This window comes from Mus pahari, chromosome 3 (genome assembly GCF_900095145.1).
Source record: "Mus pahari chromosome 3, PAHARI_EIJ_v1.1, whole genome shotgun sequence".
Classification (NCBI taxonomy): domain Eukaryota; kingdom Metazoa; phylum Chordata; class Mammalia; order Rodentia; family Muridae; genus Mus; species Mus pahari.
In genome coordinates, this window is record NC_034592.1 from 129,355,049 (window position 1) to 129,372,089 (window position 17,041).

The 17,041-nt window shown below is 40.0% G+C and overlaps 1 protein-coding gene across 2 annotated transcripts in view; it reads left to right on the forward strand.

Annotated features, from left to right (window-relative positions):
• Window positions 1–17,041, forward strand: part of Kiz (kizuna centrosomal protein) — a 112,409-nt gene that overhangs the window by 17,936 nt on the left and 77,432 nt on the right. For both annotated transcript variants that reach the window (XM_021193577.2, XM_029536817.1), the window contains 2 exons: window positions 14,148–14,793; window positions 15,583–15,886. In XM_021193577.2, the coding sequence (XP_021049236.1) occupies window positions 14,148–14,793; window positions 15,583–15,886 (950 nt within the window). The remainder of the gene's footprint in view (window positions 1–14,147; window positions 14,794–15,582; window positions 15,887–17,041) is intronic.

Here is a 17,041-nt window from a genome sequence, read left to right on the forward strand (position 1 = left end):
GATAAGAAAGGTTAGCTAACTTACCCAGGACTATAGAGTTGGACCCAACATTCAGACTCAGGTCATTTTGCTATAATTCCTTCCAACAAAGTTTGGGGAAATGCTCATGGAGTTAGGGAAGATTTGCAGTGAGATGAAGGAAGCTTTTGGTGCTATATTTTTTACCTTAGGAATGAATTGGTCTGACTTGGTGCTCTAAGTTCAGCTGAATAAGATGAACTATAGTGGGCCCACCTCCAAACTGTTCATGTTTCAGTAATAGGACCATCTGTTCCAGTTTCCTTGGTTGCACAGAAGTAAGAATTTGAATGGAGAAACCTTGCACTGACACCAGAGTCAAGGTGAACCTGCTGGTCACAGTAGAGCATTGCAGCAGCTTTAGCCACTGCCTTGAGCTCATGAGCAAAGGCGACCTACCTGCTGTTAGGAGTAGCCCCACTGTAGGAGAGGCAGCACCCTAGTGTTAGATGGTGAGGATGATTCTTCCTTGCTCTAGGAGAGTGGCTACTGTTGTGAGCATCTGAGCAGTGTTCATAAAATCAGGACAGGCTCTGCAGTGCCAGGTTCATCACTGAGAGGTAAGGGAACTTGTGGAAGGGAAACTGGTATAAATACCCTGGGACTATGGAAAGGAATCCTAAAGCTGACATGCCCCTATCAAAAGAGCAAATAACTTGGGAATCCTCTGGAAGCAAATCCTAAGACAGGATTTATTGCAAGTAGTTACTTAAGAGGTGCTCCAGAGGCACAGTCAAGGAGGGAGGGGAGTGACCAAGAAGGGAAAGCAGCCAGTGGGTGTATGATTGACTAGGTTATCATGGTGAGCCCCTGGCACTGAGCCCCACTGGGGACCTTGGGAAGACTACACGAAACATGTTCCAGAAGTGTCCTGCATTAGGGGAAGGGAGAGAAGGTATTTCTCCTCCAGCTTAGCCACTGAGCTATGTGTCTGACTCCACTTCTGGTTGCTACATAGCTGTCAACAGAAGCTCCCTGGCCAAGAAGCACAGGTATAGCATAGGATAATAGTAGGTACGTACCTAGGATAGTGAGAGTCCAGGACTTAGGGACTGGCCCTCTTCTAGCTGCTGAGAAATAAGCAGAGAAGGTTACTATCAAGAGATATCTAGAAAGGCCAGCTTCTTACCTTACCAGTTCACAGTGCTACCTTCATCAATGACTTCCTGAGTAGTCACTGCTCAAAGGGAAACAAACAAACTCTTTCTAAAGTGAGTCTCTGAGCAGTTGGCCTTTGGGGGCTGGTGACCTTCCCTCATGGCCTCCCCAAAGTTAGGATAGTGTTTGACTCTGAGGCACGATGAGTAAAGACAGTCACTCTGTGTTCAGCTTGGTGTCTTTTCTATTAATATTTTTTCAGTGCTAGTGCTGAACACAAGCCCTTAGAAATGCTTTGTGAGCACACTACTACTGAGGCACACCCCAGCCCTTTACATAGCCTTTTAATTTATATGCTAGTAGTTCAGAAAATAATTAGAGAATAAGCTGAATTGTAGTAGTTTCTCAAGAGGATTGAGTTATTTAAATAAATCCAGAGCCGCCTACAAACTAAGTACACAGACCCATTTTTTCAAGGTTGTGTAGGAAATGCTTTTCTCTCGGCCCATGGACAAAGCAAAGGAGGAAGCTCTGAAGGCCATTCTCTCCGTGTGAAAGATGTGTCCCGTTTCATCTGAGCAACAGGCCAGATGGAGCCTGTACTATTGGCACCCTGCTTCCTTTTGGGTGTGTCTACTGGGAAGTTTGGTTCTAGTCAGAGCTAACACTTGCATTGGTCTTACTGTATTTCTACTCTCATTGTAGGGATTTGTGTGTGGGTATGTATCAGTGTGTGTGTGTGTGTGTGTGTGTGTGTGTGTGTGTGTGTGTATACACACATCCCTACAAACAGCCTTATAAAACCCAAAGTATTTTACTATTTACTTTGCAGATTAGGAAATGAGTGCTCAAAGAAGTTAAGTATCTTGTCCCCAGGTCCCAGGTCCCAGGTGCTAGAGCCTGAATCCAGATCCCAATAGAACAGACTGATTTGTAGTCCAAAAAAAAAGAAAAAGAAGAAGAAAAAAAGGTGAGAGAGAGAGAGAGAGAGAGAGAGAGAGAGAGAGAGAGAGAGAGAACGAGCTCTTATTTTTGTAAAGTTTATTTTGACCAAGAATCTGAATGTGTCCATCTACATACTTTTTAGTTACTATATAAAATAATTTGCTTGAGAAAATGATGGGAAAGGGCCATTCTTAAAGGAACTTCTTTCTTATAGTACAGTCACCCTTTGTGGGAACTTTCTGCTAGATAGTTATCTTCCTTTGCTTGCTTCTGTGGTGTGAGTGTGTGAAAGCATGTGAAGTTGCAAAGGCTCGTGCAAGTGGGACACTTACACTCACATACAGGGCATGCTGTAGGGTCTGCTACAAATCTCAGTGTACTTATATTTAGTAAAATGCTATATCATTAGGAAAGCCATTTTGTGTGCAGATGAAAGCTTGCTGTGACAGCTCCTTTTCTGTTCTACATTCAACTTAATGCTTCTCATTCCCCTGGATGTAGGGGAACAAAAATTTAAGAAAAATTAAAATGTTCTTAGCAATTTTCAAAACACTGATGTAAACAAATACATCACTTCCTAGTAGAGTAAGGACCAAGACTTACCTACTTTGAAATTGTAGTTTCTAAGTACACCAGTTCTAAACTTGTTGATATCCGTTGATATCCGTGTGCCTGTCCCCTTTCTCTCTCTGTAGTAAAAGTAGCTGTCATAGAGCCTTCCTGTCATCAGTATTTTCAGCTATGTTCATTTGCTTTGCTCTTACTCTTCCCAGTTCCACCAAATTTTAGGAGGTGGAAGATGGATCACAGGGGCAGGAAAGGAAGAACAAAGTAGAAATTTCAGATGGTGAATTTGCTGCCAGGTTATAATATAACTACAGCGGAATAGAAAGGCATAGTCAAGCTAGACATTATGCCAGGTCCTTAAACACTTATTGACCAAATGCCTTCTTTTGGCTGTGTCTCTTAGAAGCCTTTGAATTCCTTATGCTGGTGCAGCATCAACAAGAATGAAGAGTTGGGAATTCCCCCTGGGTCAGAAACTGCTCTGAGAAGACTCAGAACTTAAAAGGCTTATCCTGTTGTGAAGGTTAATTTTAAAAGAAAAGGAAAATCTGTCTTAGAACCTGATGATAGCAAATGGGAAAGCTGCCAATCAGTAGAAGCCCGTTTTGTCTTTCATCAGAGTGTTTTGTTTTGCAAATGTTAAGTCTGTTCAAGTATGGAATAATCCCATAGCAAGTGGAAGTTACTTACAAGTGTCTCATACAACTTTTGATAACAAACTGTTAACAATTAACAATTGTTAAAGAATTTGTTAAACACTTGCTGACTGGGGTGTAGAACAGTGCAGCCACTTTAGGAAACAGTTTAATAACTCCTAAACCTAAAACAACTATTAGCCACAAACTCCATACCTATTTACTGGAAAACATATCTTCCTTAAATCTTGAACCGAAGTGCACAGCAGGAGCGTTTTTAGTAGCCACAATAGGAATGACTCAACTGTGTATCATTTGATGAAAGGACAAACAAAATATAATATACATATATACATATATATATGACATATATGAAATATATATATGTATACACACACACATATATCTTTGTTAAGCCGTGAAAAGGATTGAAATACTAATACATGTTGCACCATGAATGAACTTTGAAAACATTATGCTAAGTGAAAAAAGTAAAAAAAAGATTACATACTGTGTAATTTCATGTGTACAAATTGCTCAGTATAGGCAAATCTATAAAGTTAGAAAAGTTAACTGTTTCTAAGGCGGGGAGCTGGGTGAAGAGCATTGAGGAAGATTGCTAAAACATGTAGGGTTTCTTCTTGGAGTGATCTAAAAGGTTCTAAAATTCTAACAGTAGTTATATAATTCTGTAAAGACATTAAATACTATAGACTACCAATTGTGTGCTTTGAAAAGGTAGATTTTATGATATNTAAGTTATATTTTGATAAAGCTAGTTTTAAAAGTTCAAACAAGTTGAATTTATTAAACTGAGAGACAATATATTTACATTCCTGACAGAGTCTTACATGAGCGGTTTTATTACTCTTTAAAATGATCTTTACTTAGGTACAGCTTTGTTTCTTTGTTGGTTTTCATTCACCACATCTGAGCATTTCCCTCATTATTCCATTAACCTTCACTGGTTTCATTTTGATGATGTCGTAATGCTTCTTGATCATGTATTTATAGGTTGCGTCGAAGTTCTCTTGATTATAAATGATCTATATGTGAATTAGTAGGTCTTTACAGTGGTTTTGTTGTTGTTTTGTTTGGTTGGGTTTTTTTTGTTTGTTTGATTTTTCTGTTAGGTTTATTTCCTTAAGAATTTCCACACCAAGTTACTGAATCAAAAAGACTCGCAATGCTAGATTTTTTTCAAATATAAATGCATGTGGGGCAGTCCTCAAATTTACAGTCTTTCTGCCTCTACCTTCCAAGTGCTTGAATTACAAAACATGCATGATTGTGGTCATCTTAAAAGTTTTAAGATTTGCAGAAAAGTTACAGAACTAGTGTGAGGAGGGCCTCACTCTGTTCTCACCACCGTCAGCATCTCATGTTACAGTGTCGGAAGTTGATTATCCAAGAAAGAAACACAAGAACATGGTTTGCTAACAAGTAAACTTCTGACTTCAGTTAGATTTTTACCAGGTTTTCTGTTCATATCCCTGGGCCCAGTCTAGTACTTAATGTTATAATCTCATTTCTACTACATTATGTATTTATTTTGTATGCGTATGTGTTTATGTGTCAAGGCATGCATACACATGGCGCACATGTAGGAATTAGAGGACAGCTTATGGGAGTTGGTTCTCTCCTTCTACAGTGAGTCTCAGGGATTGAACTCAGGTCATCAGATTTGGTGGCAGATACTTTTTCTCAATATGATTTTTGAAAATTTAATTTAACATGTATAAAATGGTTTTACATTGTTTTCAGTCTTGTTTTAAAGAAACCACACTTTAGGAGAGTATTCCTAATTATTTTGTTTACAAGGAAGAAGACTAGGAATCAATCTTTCTGTCTCTCTTTCATCCTTCTTTCTTACAAAGTAGAAACACTTCTTTGTGATTATACTACAGAAAATTAATAATATGAATGTAACCTTAAGGAAACATCAGTTAAATACACTGAGAGACAATATGCAGTCAGATAACCTAAATTCTTAAACAATGTCAAGGTCAAGAATGAGAAAGAAAGGCTAGCTATCTACTGCATATTAATTGAGACTCAGGAGACATGAGTCTAAACTGAATCTTGAACCTAGAACAAAGGTATTAAGTTAAGGACATTATTTGGGCAATTGACAAAAACTATGAACTGTGAAATAGGAACAAAATTATATCTNCATTAAATTTTCCAGTTGTAGTAATGAAGCCCACTCACTGGGACAAAGAGTGCCCTTGAGCTCAGGAAACACAGAACTAGTGTACATATGTAAGTATACACATGCATATGTATAGAGCATGGAAGAATGGCCAATAGGGAAAATGCAAACAATTAAATGTTAGAGTGTTAGGCTACTTTTTTCTATGACTGTTGTAACTCTTCTGTGAGTTTAAAATTGTATCAAATTCCAAATTCTCAGACATAGATGTACATAGGTGCTCACACACATTACTTCAAATAGACAATGACAGCTAGACATTCAACAGACCAAATTAAAAACCTAGGAACTCCCTCTTGAGTTGTCATAGATCCTCAAGAGTTGCCTGGTTGAATGATGTCCCACTGTGGGCCTTCATTTTTATGTGCAGTTAGGGCCATCTTACTGTAACTCCTAACTTAACTCTGATAACCTCATTCAATAGTATATTGCTAGAGTTTGTGAGGGACTAGAATCCAGTATTCTGGGAATTCTGGTCATGTTGGGTGAATCAGAGAGCACTGAACTACTGCTTCAGTGAGCTGTGGCTTTCCTTTGCTGGGAGCAAACTTGTCTTAACAGAGCAATCATTGCTTTCACTTGCTGTGGGTCAGACGGAACCTTCATATGCTACTTTCCCTCATTGTACAATGGACATCTTGTCTGGATTTGGGTTGGTTCTCTGGGTTTTGTCCAGTGGGAATAGACTTGAAGTCTTTTGTTTCTCTTAGTGGGTCAGAGAGAGAGGTTTGAGAATTACTGGTTGTGGGGAATTACTCACTGATACTTCAGTTGGTCTTTGCTCTGTGGATTTTTACACTTGAGGTATAATTGGCCTTTTGTTAGTGTCTTGGTCTGTCTTAGAACAAAAAAAGAGAGAGACCATTAGAACTGCTCAGTCCTCTGTGTCCTGGGGTTAGTAGACAATCTGGTAACTCCCTAAAAGCGAAAAACCAAAGGACTCTGAGACTTAGATTTGTCATCTCTGATTTACCTCAGATCACTATTAATAGCTACTGCTGTGCTTCTAATCAAGGCCTTGACACAGTTGGTTAGAGCATTCCATAGTAGTAGCCTATTCCTTGGAACCATCTATATGAACAGTTTGTTTGTTTGTTTGTTTGCTTACTTGTTTGTTTAGAATATGGAAAGAATTTGAGCTAGAGTAATAGTAACAGGTAATTTTTACTTAGCAGTGATGCTGTCTCTGGGATGAAAACTGAAGAACTGAAATTCAAGTAGGTCTTGTCTGTCCCGCATTTTCATATTCTTCCACATCATCATTTGGTACAAGCATACTTTTCCTAATTTTTAAAAAAGATTTATGTATGAATGTTCTTTCTGCATGTACACACTTGCGTGCCAGAAGAGGACATCAGATCCCATTACAGATAGTTGATTGAAGGAAACCCAGAGCATGGCCTGGTCCAAAGAAATATATAGATCTTGAATATGGTGACTAGACAGGGAGCACTTTGGGCTAATACTCTGGGTTCCATGGCTTTGCTCTGTAGTGCTTTGGGTGTTATCATTGAGAAAACACGGGGTGCAGAAGATGACCTCAACACAATAGCAGCTGGAACCATGATGGGAATGTTGTATAAATGGACTGGTGGTCTCCGAGGAATCGCACGCAGCGACCTGGCAGGACTGACACTCTCCAGTCTCCGTGCACTGTAAAACAACTGGGAGCACATGAAAGGTTCTCTGCTCTAGCAGTCACTCTGAAGATTTCTGCCACCTCAGGAAAGGGGACACTTCATAGTTATCCAGATCAATTAATATGTCAGTCTGGAGTTGCTTTCTCTCTTGTACCTACCATTACTTTGAACAATTAGAGTCTGATTTGCTGTGACAAAGATCATGGATGGTTAGCCTGGACTGCACTGCTTACCCTCAGTGAGTGGAAGCCAAACCCTTTGGTGGCTCACAGAGTATGTGTTCTCTTCTCCTTTGGAGAAGATCTTGCATCTCCTATCCCCAAACTGGAAAACCATTTACTTTCCAAATTCAGGCCATACTTTTATTACCATGTTAATGTGTTTAAAATCTAAAACTTAATGTTGCCCTGTTTTCCAAATAAAGGGTGAAAATAGAACCACAAAGAAAAGAAAAGAAAAAAAAGAAAAAGAAAAAGAAAAAGAGAGGCCTTATTGGACCCTAAATCTGCCACTACTTTTGCAGCCTCTATGACTGTGGGAAAGATATCTGATATTCTGAGCTCTCTACGCTTTTTTTTTTTTTTAAATGTGTTCTTTTTTCTCTATTCCACTGGGAATTTCTCACCTACAAGCATGGTAGTGATCTTTAGTTTCTTGTGAGTCCTTGCCTCGTTTTAGTGTGAAGAATCATTTTCAGAGAGTGAATATTTCTTCCTTGCCTGTTTTTACAAGACCTTGGAAATGATTGACATAAATCCTCCTTTAAACATGTGGTAAAATCCACTGTTCCTGGACTGTCGTGGTGAGAAATTGTGATCACTGAGTGAATCACTTGACTTATAAGTCTGTTCAGATTTTGTACTTCTTTTTGGTAGTACCTTTCTAAGAATTTATTGAATTCGAGGCAGTGTTTCTGTTTGTTAGTATAAACTTACTCCTGGATTTCTCCTCTAGATTTTTTTAATGAAAGATTAGTAGCAAATTACCTATCCACTTACATTTCTGATTGTAGTGAATTGAGTCATTGCTCTTTTCTCTTGACGAGTGTATTCAAAAGGTTTTTAACTGGTTGATATTTTCAAAGAATTGCAGTTTGGCTTGCTGCTTCCCTGTTAGTGGCTCTGTTCTCTGAATGGCATGTTTGCTGTTATCTTTACTATTTCTTGCCTTCTGTCTTGCTTTGGATTTAATTTTCCTTTGGAAGCTAACAAGTATAGATATTTTTTGGTTTATCCTTTACTTTGTTGAACTCTGTTATGTAGGGTCATGTCTTTCATCTAATTTGGGAAGTTTTCCTGTTATTTCTTCAGAACTCTATTGTTGGAAAGCATTGTGTGGAACCATACTGCTTAACCACCTTCAGAATGATGGGGTTTCCTAGCCAAGCTAACCAAGTCTTTTCCTGAGTCTGCAAAGAAGACTGACTCAGTTTCAGAGGGAGGTGGAACAGATTTGCCAATATTCAACAGAGCAGAAATCTCAAGAAAAGCATTACAGGGGCCGCAGGGATGGCTCAGCCAGAATACTTGGCTGTTTGGATCCCTAGCATCGAATGTAAAAAGGCCTGCACGCACTGTGTTATACATGTGCAATCCCAGCCTAGTGAACAGAGACAATGGAGATCCCTGGAGTTTACTGGTCAGACAGCCCCAGGTTCAGACAGACTTTGTCTCAAAAAAAAAAAAAGAAAGAAAGAAAAAATTGAGGAAGACATCTGACATCAATCTCCAGCCTCCTTGTGCATACATACATACATATGCACAAACATGGACACACATGCACGTCACTCCCCCATTTCCTGAGCAAGCTGGAGCACCTCCCTCCGGCACTCTTTAAAAGCTAGATCCATGCATATTTCTCCCACTTTGGCACTATTACAAGATTCAGACTGTCCAGAAGTAAAAGGATTTGGAAATAGCTGTAGCTCTCCCTTTGTGGAGTGGGAGTTTGACGATGTCGCCGAGATGGTTGTGGAAACAATGAACAACTACCGTTTTGGTGAAAGACTTCAGCTGTGTTGTTTTATGCCCACAGAAAAAGTACGTGGAGAGCTTCTTAAAGGGTAGAATGTCCCATTTCCTTTGCCATCATAGCCAGAAGTGAAACGGGATAATCAGAATTGGAAATGTGGGCCAAAAATAGAAGAGTGATTTAAAAGGAAACAAAAGTTACTCCGGAAGAGATTAGCTGAAGAAAGAATTCATTATAGTGTTCCCCACCCGCTTTACCTTATATGAAAGAGGAGGTTTCAGGCTTCTAGAAGGAAAAAGAAAAAAGGGCTTCACGGGGCGCTCCTGACCCTTCTGTGAAGCCCCGCGCCAGCCAGGGCCCAACCAGTTTGTATGCCATTTTTAGAAAGACAAAAAAATCAGAAGTGGCTGAAACAAATGATGATAAAGATCATGGGATTGTTTTTAAACAGACCGTGTCCATTGTAAAAGAAAATGTCCAAAAGCCTCCACACCTCTCCACTCAGAGACAGAAAGACAACGAGAAAGAAACCTTCAGAGATTCTGAGTGCATGCATATAGCATGTATTCTGAAAAACTGTGATGCTCCCGTTATGGGGGCAGCCTGTTTTCTACAGTAAAAGACAAGCATTGACAAGACTTTTGAGGAAAACATACTGTTTGTTCTTGTGAGGAAGGAGAGTAGAGAGTGGTTTGGCTGCTGCATCCCTTCTGAAGTCTAGGGCCGTGTTCCAGCGCAGTCACTTGCTCTGTCCTCATCCTGGTATCTTCTAGTTTTCAGATGTTATGGTTCCCCTTAAACCATAAAAGGGTCACCAATAACTGTAACCTTTCATGACCAGCAAAGAACGATTCCCAGTCCCCTTTGACCATCTGTGTAGTGGTTGTGACTACTTAACCCAAAACCTATTGAGATTTCAGCATCTGGTGGCTGAAGCCATAAATTATATGGGAGTGAGAAGACAGTCCAGGTGTTCGTACAGTTTGTATTTGTAGTCAAATACTAATTCAGATTCAGAAAATCTTCTTACAGTAAAAACGTTACTTCAGTTTTTGGTGGGCTAACCTGATTTGGTAACTACCATCTTGTGTTAGTATCATTAGTATGGAATTGTGTTCTGGATTCAAACCATGACTGAAAAATAAATATTTTTTATAAGATTCATATATGAGTCAGGTTTAGGGTTTTTAGAGAATAATACCTTTTCACTTGTATTTAAGTTTCTGGTACCCTTAAAATGTGCTTATTCCAAAGTTATAAAGATTATTGCTGCCTTCTTCCCTCATAGCCTTTCCTTTTATCTGGACTTTAATGTATATGATATTGTAAATGATGTTCTGAGGCTCAAAGCTTTCTTCGTTCTTTTTTGTCTCAGATTATACAATTTCAGGCTAGCTGTTTGAGCATTGCTAATTCTGTTTAGATCTGCTGCTGAGCCCCAAGTCTTCATCCCAGAGATCGTTGACATGATTTGTGTCTCTTATGCTGTGCTTTAAACCTAGGTCTTACTCACTTTAGCTCACTTAGCAAGTGAGCTACATCTCTTGCCCTATACTTTTGTTTTGAGACAGTACCTCACTGTGTAGACAGTGTCTCACTGTGTAGGCTGGGCTGGCCTGGAATTCTCCACATAGACCAGGCTGTCCTTGAAACCACAGGGATCTGCCTGTCTCTGCCAGAGTGCTGTGATCAAAGGCATGTCCTACCATACCCATGCTAGCCCTAAAATATTTTAAAATTCTTTTGAGATAGTATCTCATGTATCTCCGTCTGAGTTAGTATCTCATGTATCTCTGTATGGCTAGATTGGCCTTGAACTCCTTATTCTCCTTCCTCTACCTCCTAACTTCTGGGATTACAGGTATACCTGGCTTCAGCCCTATAATTTCTTCATCTTTTTAATGTTTTCTATTTGAGAACATTGTATTCTCATATTTAAAATCTCTTTCTGTCTCTGTCTCTCCCTCTCCCTTGTTCATCCCCCTTTTGAGGTTGGTTTCAGTAAGCATATCTATTGGCCTCAAGGTCATTCATTCATCTGTGTGCCTCTAGAGTCAGCCTCTGCATGCTAGGATACTTTAATTCTATGGACATGGTTTTCTTTAGCTGTTTAGGCTTATTTAGCTAATTATAGATAATTTAATGTCTTTGTCTAGTAAGTTTAACACTTGGGCTTCCTCAGAGATAGTTTCTACTGATCAGAAATACCTACTACAATAGACAGTGTGGTTTTTGTTTTGTTTTGTTTTGTTTTTTTCATTTTGTTTTCAAGTAGTTAAATGTGGCAATTGTGAAAGTTCTGCCCTCTCAGAATCTGTTGTTAATTGCCATTTGTTTTGTGACCTAGATATGTGGAATGTGTATATGTGTTTTGTTTGGTGTTTTTTGTTTTGTTTTTTGTTTGTTTGTTTTTGATTTTTTTTGAGACAGGGTTTCAAAAAGCCCTGGCTGTCCTGGAACTCACTCTATAGACCAGGCTGGCTTTGAATTTAGAAATCTGCCTGTCTCTGCCCCCAAGTGCTGGGATTAAAGGTGTATACCACCAGTGCCCGGCGTGTGTTGTTTTTCATGTGTGGTCACTGAGGTTTCTGTTAAATTTACTTAATAACCATTAGCTTTCTTTGATGCCTGGGACTAGAATTCTCGTCACCTTTGCTAAGAGGTTCTAGGTATACATTGGACATACCCACACTCCGCTGAGCAGTTCACAGCTCTACCTTGGCCTTCACTTGCTTAGAGCCTCAGAGTGAGCTAGAGGTGAGAGCTCAGGCAGTTACTTCATGGAAACTTTTTTTTCCTTGAACATTTCCTACAGCTGGGGCATGTGGTTGGTTATCTGGATAGAGTCCCAGGAGTATACTAGAACCTTCTGGAGTTCCTCAACCCAGTAGGCCATACTTTGTGTGGTACTGCCTTGGGCAGCTTCCACATTAAAAAACTGGTTCTGATTATTTTCAACAAAGTTGGCTTGGAATCAAAGCTATTCGCACTGGGTCAGTTCAAAGCTGGGTCAAGTCAAAACAGTCTTTTGCATGGAGTACCCCAAGGAACTACCAGATAGCTAAATGATGACTGTTGTTTATAAATGGGGCTTCGAAGATATATTTTGCAAAACACAAGAAAACCAAGAAGGATGACCATCGTGTGGATACTTCATTCCTCCTTAGAATAAGGGACAAAATACCCATGAAAGGATAGAGGTACAGAGACAAAATTTAGAGCTAAGATGAAAGGATGGACTATCCAGAGACTACCCCATCTGGGAATCCATCCCATCATCAGCCACCAAACCCAGATACTAAGGCACATGCCAGCAAGATTCTGCTGAAGGGACCCTGATATAGCGGCCTCTTGTGAGGCTATGCCAGTGCCTGGCAAACACAGAAGTGGATGCTCACAGTCAGCTATTGGATGGAACACAGGGTCCCCAATGGAGGAGCTAGAGAAAGTACCCAAGGTGTTGTAGGTGTCTGCAACCCTGTAGGTGGAACAACAATATGAACTAACCAGTACCCCCTGAGCTCGTGTCTCTAGCTGCATATGTAGCAGAAGATGGCCTAATCGGCCATCAATGGGAAGAGAGACCCCTTGGTCTTGTAAACTTTATATGACCCAGCACAGGGGAAGGCCAGGGCCAAGTAGTGGGAGTGGGTGGGTAGGGGAGCAGGGGCGGGGTATAGGGAACTTTTGGGATAGCATTTGAAATGTAAATAAAGAAAATAATAATAATAAGAAAAAAGAATGTAAAAAAAAAGAAAAAGAAAAAAACAAATAAATACAAAAGAACAGTGATGTTCTGGTATTGACTGAAAAAAAAAAAAAAAAAAAGAAATGGGGCTTCGAAAGAATTCTGCCTTCATTTCTTTTCCAGTGGCTGCTTGGCCGGGTTTTCTCTGTGAGCACAGTGGTCAAGTTGACCAGCACCTGAGAACCCAGAAGCTTACTGTTTTTTTTCAAGATCTAACTGGTTCTCTTAAATAAATGGTCCCCAGATTTCTAGAAAGCTGGTCAAGTTCCAGAGTTCCTAAGAGTTTTCAGGGTTCCCCAGCTCTGCTACAGAGCAGAGACTGTTACCTTGATCTGGGGTGGGGGTGGGGGGTTGGGGGGTGGGGGGGAGGAGTGATTTTCGTTTTGTTATACCAAGATTAGAAGTGACAATGTGTGAAGAGAAATCCCGCCTGGATTCTGTTGTTGTTCTCTCTTGACACTTCTTGTCTTGCAGTTTGGATGTTGGCATTTCCATCTGGGGAGAAAAGGTGCAGATAAATTTTGTATCTCCCCACCTGCAGTGTGGGCCTGTGGGAAGGAGTCCTCTGCCTGTGGGAATGCTCTGCTCCTTCTGAAAGAAAAGCACTTAACATCTGAAGACTTGTAGTTCAGCTTGTCACCATGTTCCCTGCCCCAGTCATGTCCTCTGCTCAGCTTGCCTCTGTCTTCTCTCCTTTTTCCTACCCTTCAAAGACCAGGCTCAGAGTTTCCCATAAACATACTAGTAAATTTAAATTACTTAAAAATTTCTTAAAGATGTTCAGGAAATTTTGATATTAATATTCTATATATGTTGTGATATGCCTTAATGTCATTATGAAGGTCACCACTGGTGGTTTTTATTTTCTATAAAGCACTAGAAATAGAGTCTCTGTCCTATGTATTCCCCTGGTTTGCTTTTTTTTTTTTTTTTTTCCTGTCAAGTTTCTTTATAGCAGTGCTGAGTGAGCTCTGTATAGAGTGCATTCAAAACTCCCCACTTTTTAGGGATTGGCACTGGGGTACTATATGCATAACCAAAAATTTACTAATGCCATTTCCTTTTAGCCAGATACTTCAGCTGCTTTTGTTCTTTAGAAATGAATTCCGTGGTTCATTGGCATTAGTTGCTGTGTTCAACAACATTGTATTACAGTAATAATCTGGACTACAGTGGAGCTGGCTAATTCATTAAGTGGGAATGCATGTTTATCAGTGGTAGGAGTTGATATCCATGTTTATGCTTCCTTTCCCTCCTACCCTCTCAACTTTATTGCTTATATGCAACATGTCTAACTCACACCTCTTTTGCAGGATGCAGTGCAGGCAGGAATTAACTTGGGGACAGCTATGTCAAGAGGATTGTATCAACCAGCAGCAATCTTTATGGGCCGCCAAATGTCAGCCATTTCAAGCATTGAAGATTTCAGTACAGAGCAGAAATCTAACCAACCCACAAAGAACTTTTCAATCTCTGACCCACATTCACACCAACAGACAGCCCAGAGCAGCTGTGTGACAGACAGCTGTGTAGTGCAGACTAATGGTGACACACAGTGCTTAAATAAGTCTGACAAAATACATGGAAAGACATCTCTTCAGACTGGTGAGAAGACGCCAGTCACAAGCTATGTATTGTCTGTGGAAGAACAAACTCATTGCTTGGAGATAGGAAGCAGCACACGGCACAGCAAGAGTAATTTATCTGAAGGCAGAAAGTCTGCTGAACTCCATTCCTCGTTACAGGAAAGATTAAGTCCAGAGAACAGCATCACTGATTTAAAGTGTGACAGTTCCAGCAGATCAGAGGGATCAGACAGAGAAATACTGACACAAGAACATATTGAAGTCGGGGAAGAAAGAGCCGGCCCGCTGGTCCCCGTGATAGCAGTTTCAGAACACTGTACATCTGCAAAGAAGTGGACTGAAGAGAAGCATTCTGCTTGGGAAGCTTCCTCGGGTGAGATGACAGACTGAGTTTGTTTGCTGATTTTTCTTAGTGCCTACTTTTCTTACCATGATCTATACATTTATCTCTTTGAACAAAGAAGTGACTTTATCAATGAGTTTCATCCTAATGACTTCTTATATGTCTTTATAGAAATGTTTCAAAAGATAAATTCACTAATTTTTAAAACCATGTTTAAAAAGCATTTAAGATATTTTTGAAGGTTGATAGTGTTCAGCCCTCAAAATAGGCGGGGTGTCAACTTTTGTAAGAAGGGCTACCAAGTTCCTTTGAGACAGGGATTCTTACTGACCTGGAGTTCACCAATTAGTCTATGCTGAATGGCCAGTGAGGCACAGAGTCTCCCTGTCTCAGCCTCAGCAGCCCTGGGATTATAAGCATACCGTGGAGCCTGCATATTTATGTGCATGCAGGGCATTGAACTCATGACTTCATGCTTCTGAAGCTTAGTTGACTGAGCTATCTCCCAGTTCTGTGCTTCTGTGTGTTTGTTGCTTTGGGTTGGGGTTTGTTTAGGTTTGGTTTGGTTTTTTGTTTCTGTTTTTGTCTTTTTCTTCTCCAAACAGAGTCTCATTGTGTAGCCCTGGGAGGCCTTGAGCTCTCTATGTAGACCATGTTTGACCTTGAACTCAAGAGATCCTCCTACCTATGCTGAGATCAAAGGTGTGCATCACAACACCACAGCTTTCTATATATTTTTAAAAGGATGAAATTCTGTTTTGTGTTCCTTGGACTCTCAGAACTTTGTGACCAGCAATGCCCACATTTCTCCTCTTGCAGATGATCTTGACCATGGGGACCCAAAGTCACAGAAGGCCTCCCTAAAACTTCAGGAAGAGCAGGAGGAGGAAAGCTCATGCAGCAGCAGCGACCTCACAGTTTCTGTAAGTGAAGATGATCTGATTTTAGAGAGTCTGGAGGCACTGTCAAATCCACGAGCCAAGATGGCGGATAAAGATGGAATGCAGGCCTCAGGAGCGGTCCACACTGAACCAAGACAAGATTTGCTCTTCACTGAATATGTTTTGCAGACCCAAAGCTTTCCTGATTCAAAAAGGGAACCCTTCCCAGATTCACCAAGACAGTAAGCCATTCTTTTTCTCATAATCATTCTGTTTTCAGTTGTACATGTCTTTTAGAGTTCACCCAACTTGGAAAATATTATTGAATACCCAACAAAGATTGTTTAGGTTGCCTAATCTTATAAGTAGGCTTTTGGATTAAACTCTCATTTCTTTCCTTTCTTCCTTTCCTTTTTGCAAATTTTAAAGTTGCTTTTAAAAGTCTGAGTGTCACTGAACACTCAGTCAGTGATTGACCATTTATAATTATACCCAGGCAATCCTGGCAAATGTACAAGTCTCTTAACCTAACTCTTACCCTTATTTTTTTCCAACCCCCCTACCATTATTTTTTTTTAAATGATGTTCACATTTTTTCCACAATAAAAGAAAAAAGTAAGTGAACTTACAATTACTAGGAAATTGAAGTTTAGGACTAAAGACTTTTATGCAAATATACACTCAGTCTTCGCATTGCTTCCCATGCTGTTGTTTCCCCAGGCCATTAAATGACATAATACTTGACTGAAGATATGGCTCAGTGGTTAAGAGCACTGACTATTCTTCCAGAGGAGACCTAGGTTCAATTATCAGCACCCACATGGCAGCTCACCACTGTCTATGAATCCTCCCTCACACATATATCAGGCAAAATACCAATGCACATAAAATAAAAACAAATTATCAGAAAAATTAGGTAATACTTATCCTTGCTTCTCTAAGTCAGACTTCCTTTTCTGGGTGTAAATATGAGAATCCCTGGTGCTCAATTAGAGCTTCAGTGTAGTACATTTTGGGCATTTAACAATGTCCAACTCATAAAAAGTGAGGTATGTGTTTTTACAATTAATTGGAAAATTTGGACGAAATAGAAGTTTTTCTGTATTCTCTGATTAGAAAACTTATTAGGTATTGAAGACAAATTCTGTGATTAAAACAAACCAATCAATCAAATCTCTTTTAGGAGGAGAAAGAGCCTAAATAAATAGCTTAAGATAGACCTTCCCTTTTATAAGTGAGTAAACTAAGACCAAGACCAGGAATGTAGCAGTGTCACATAGGCCTGGGGGCAGAACATGGGGGGGGAGTGAGCTTGCCTCCCTAACTTCTGACACCAGAGAGAGAGAGAGAGAGAGAGAGAGAGAGAGAGAGAGAGAGAAAGAAGAAGAAGAAGAAGG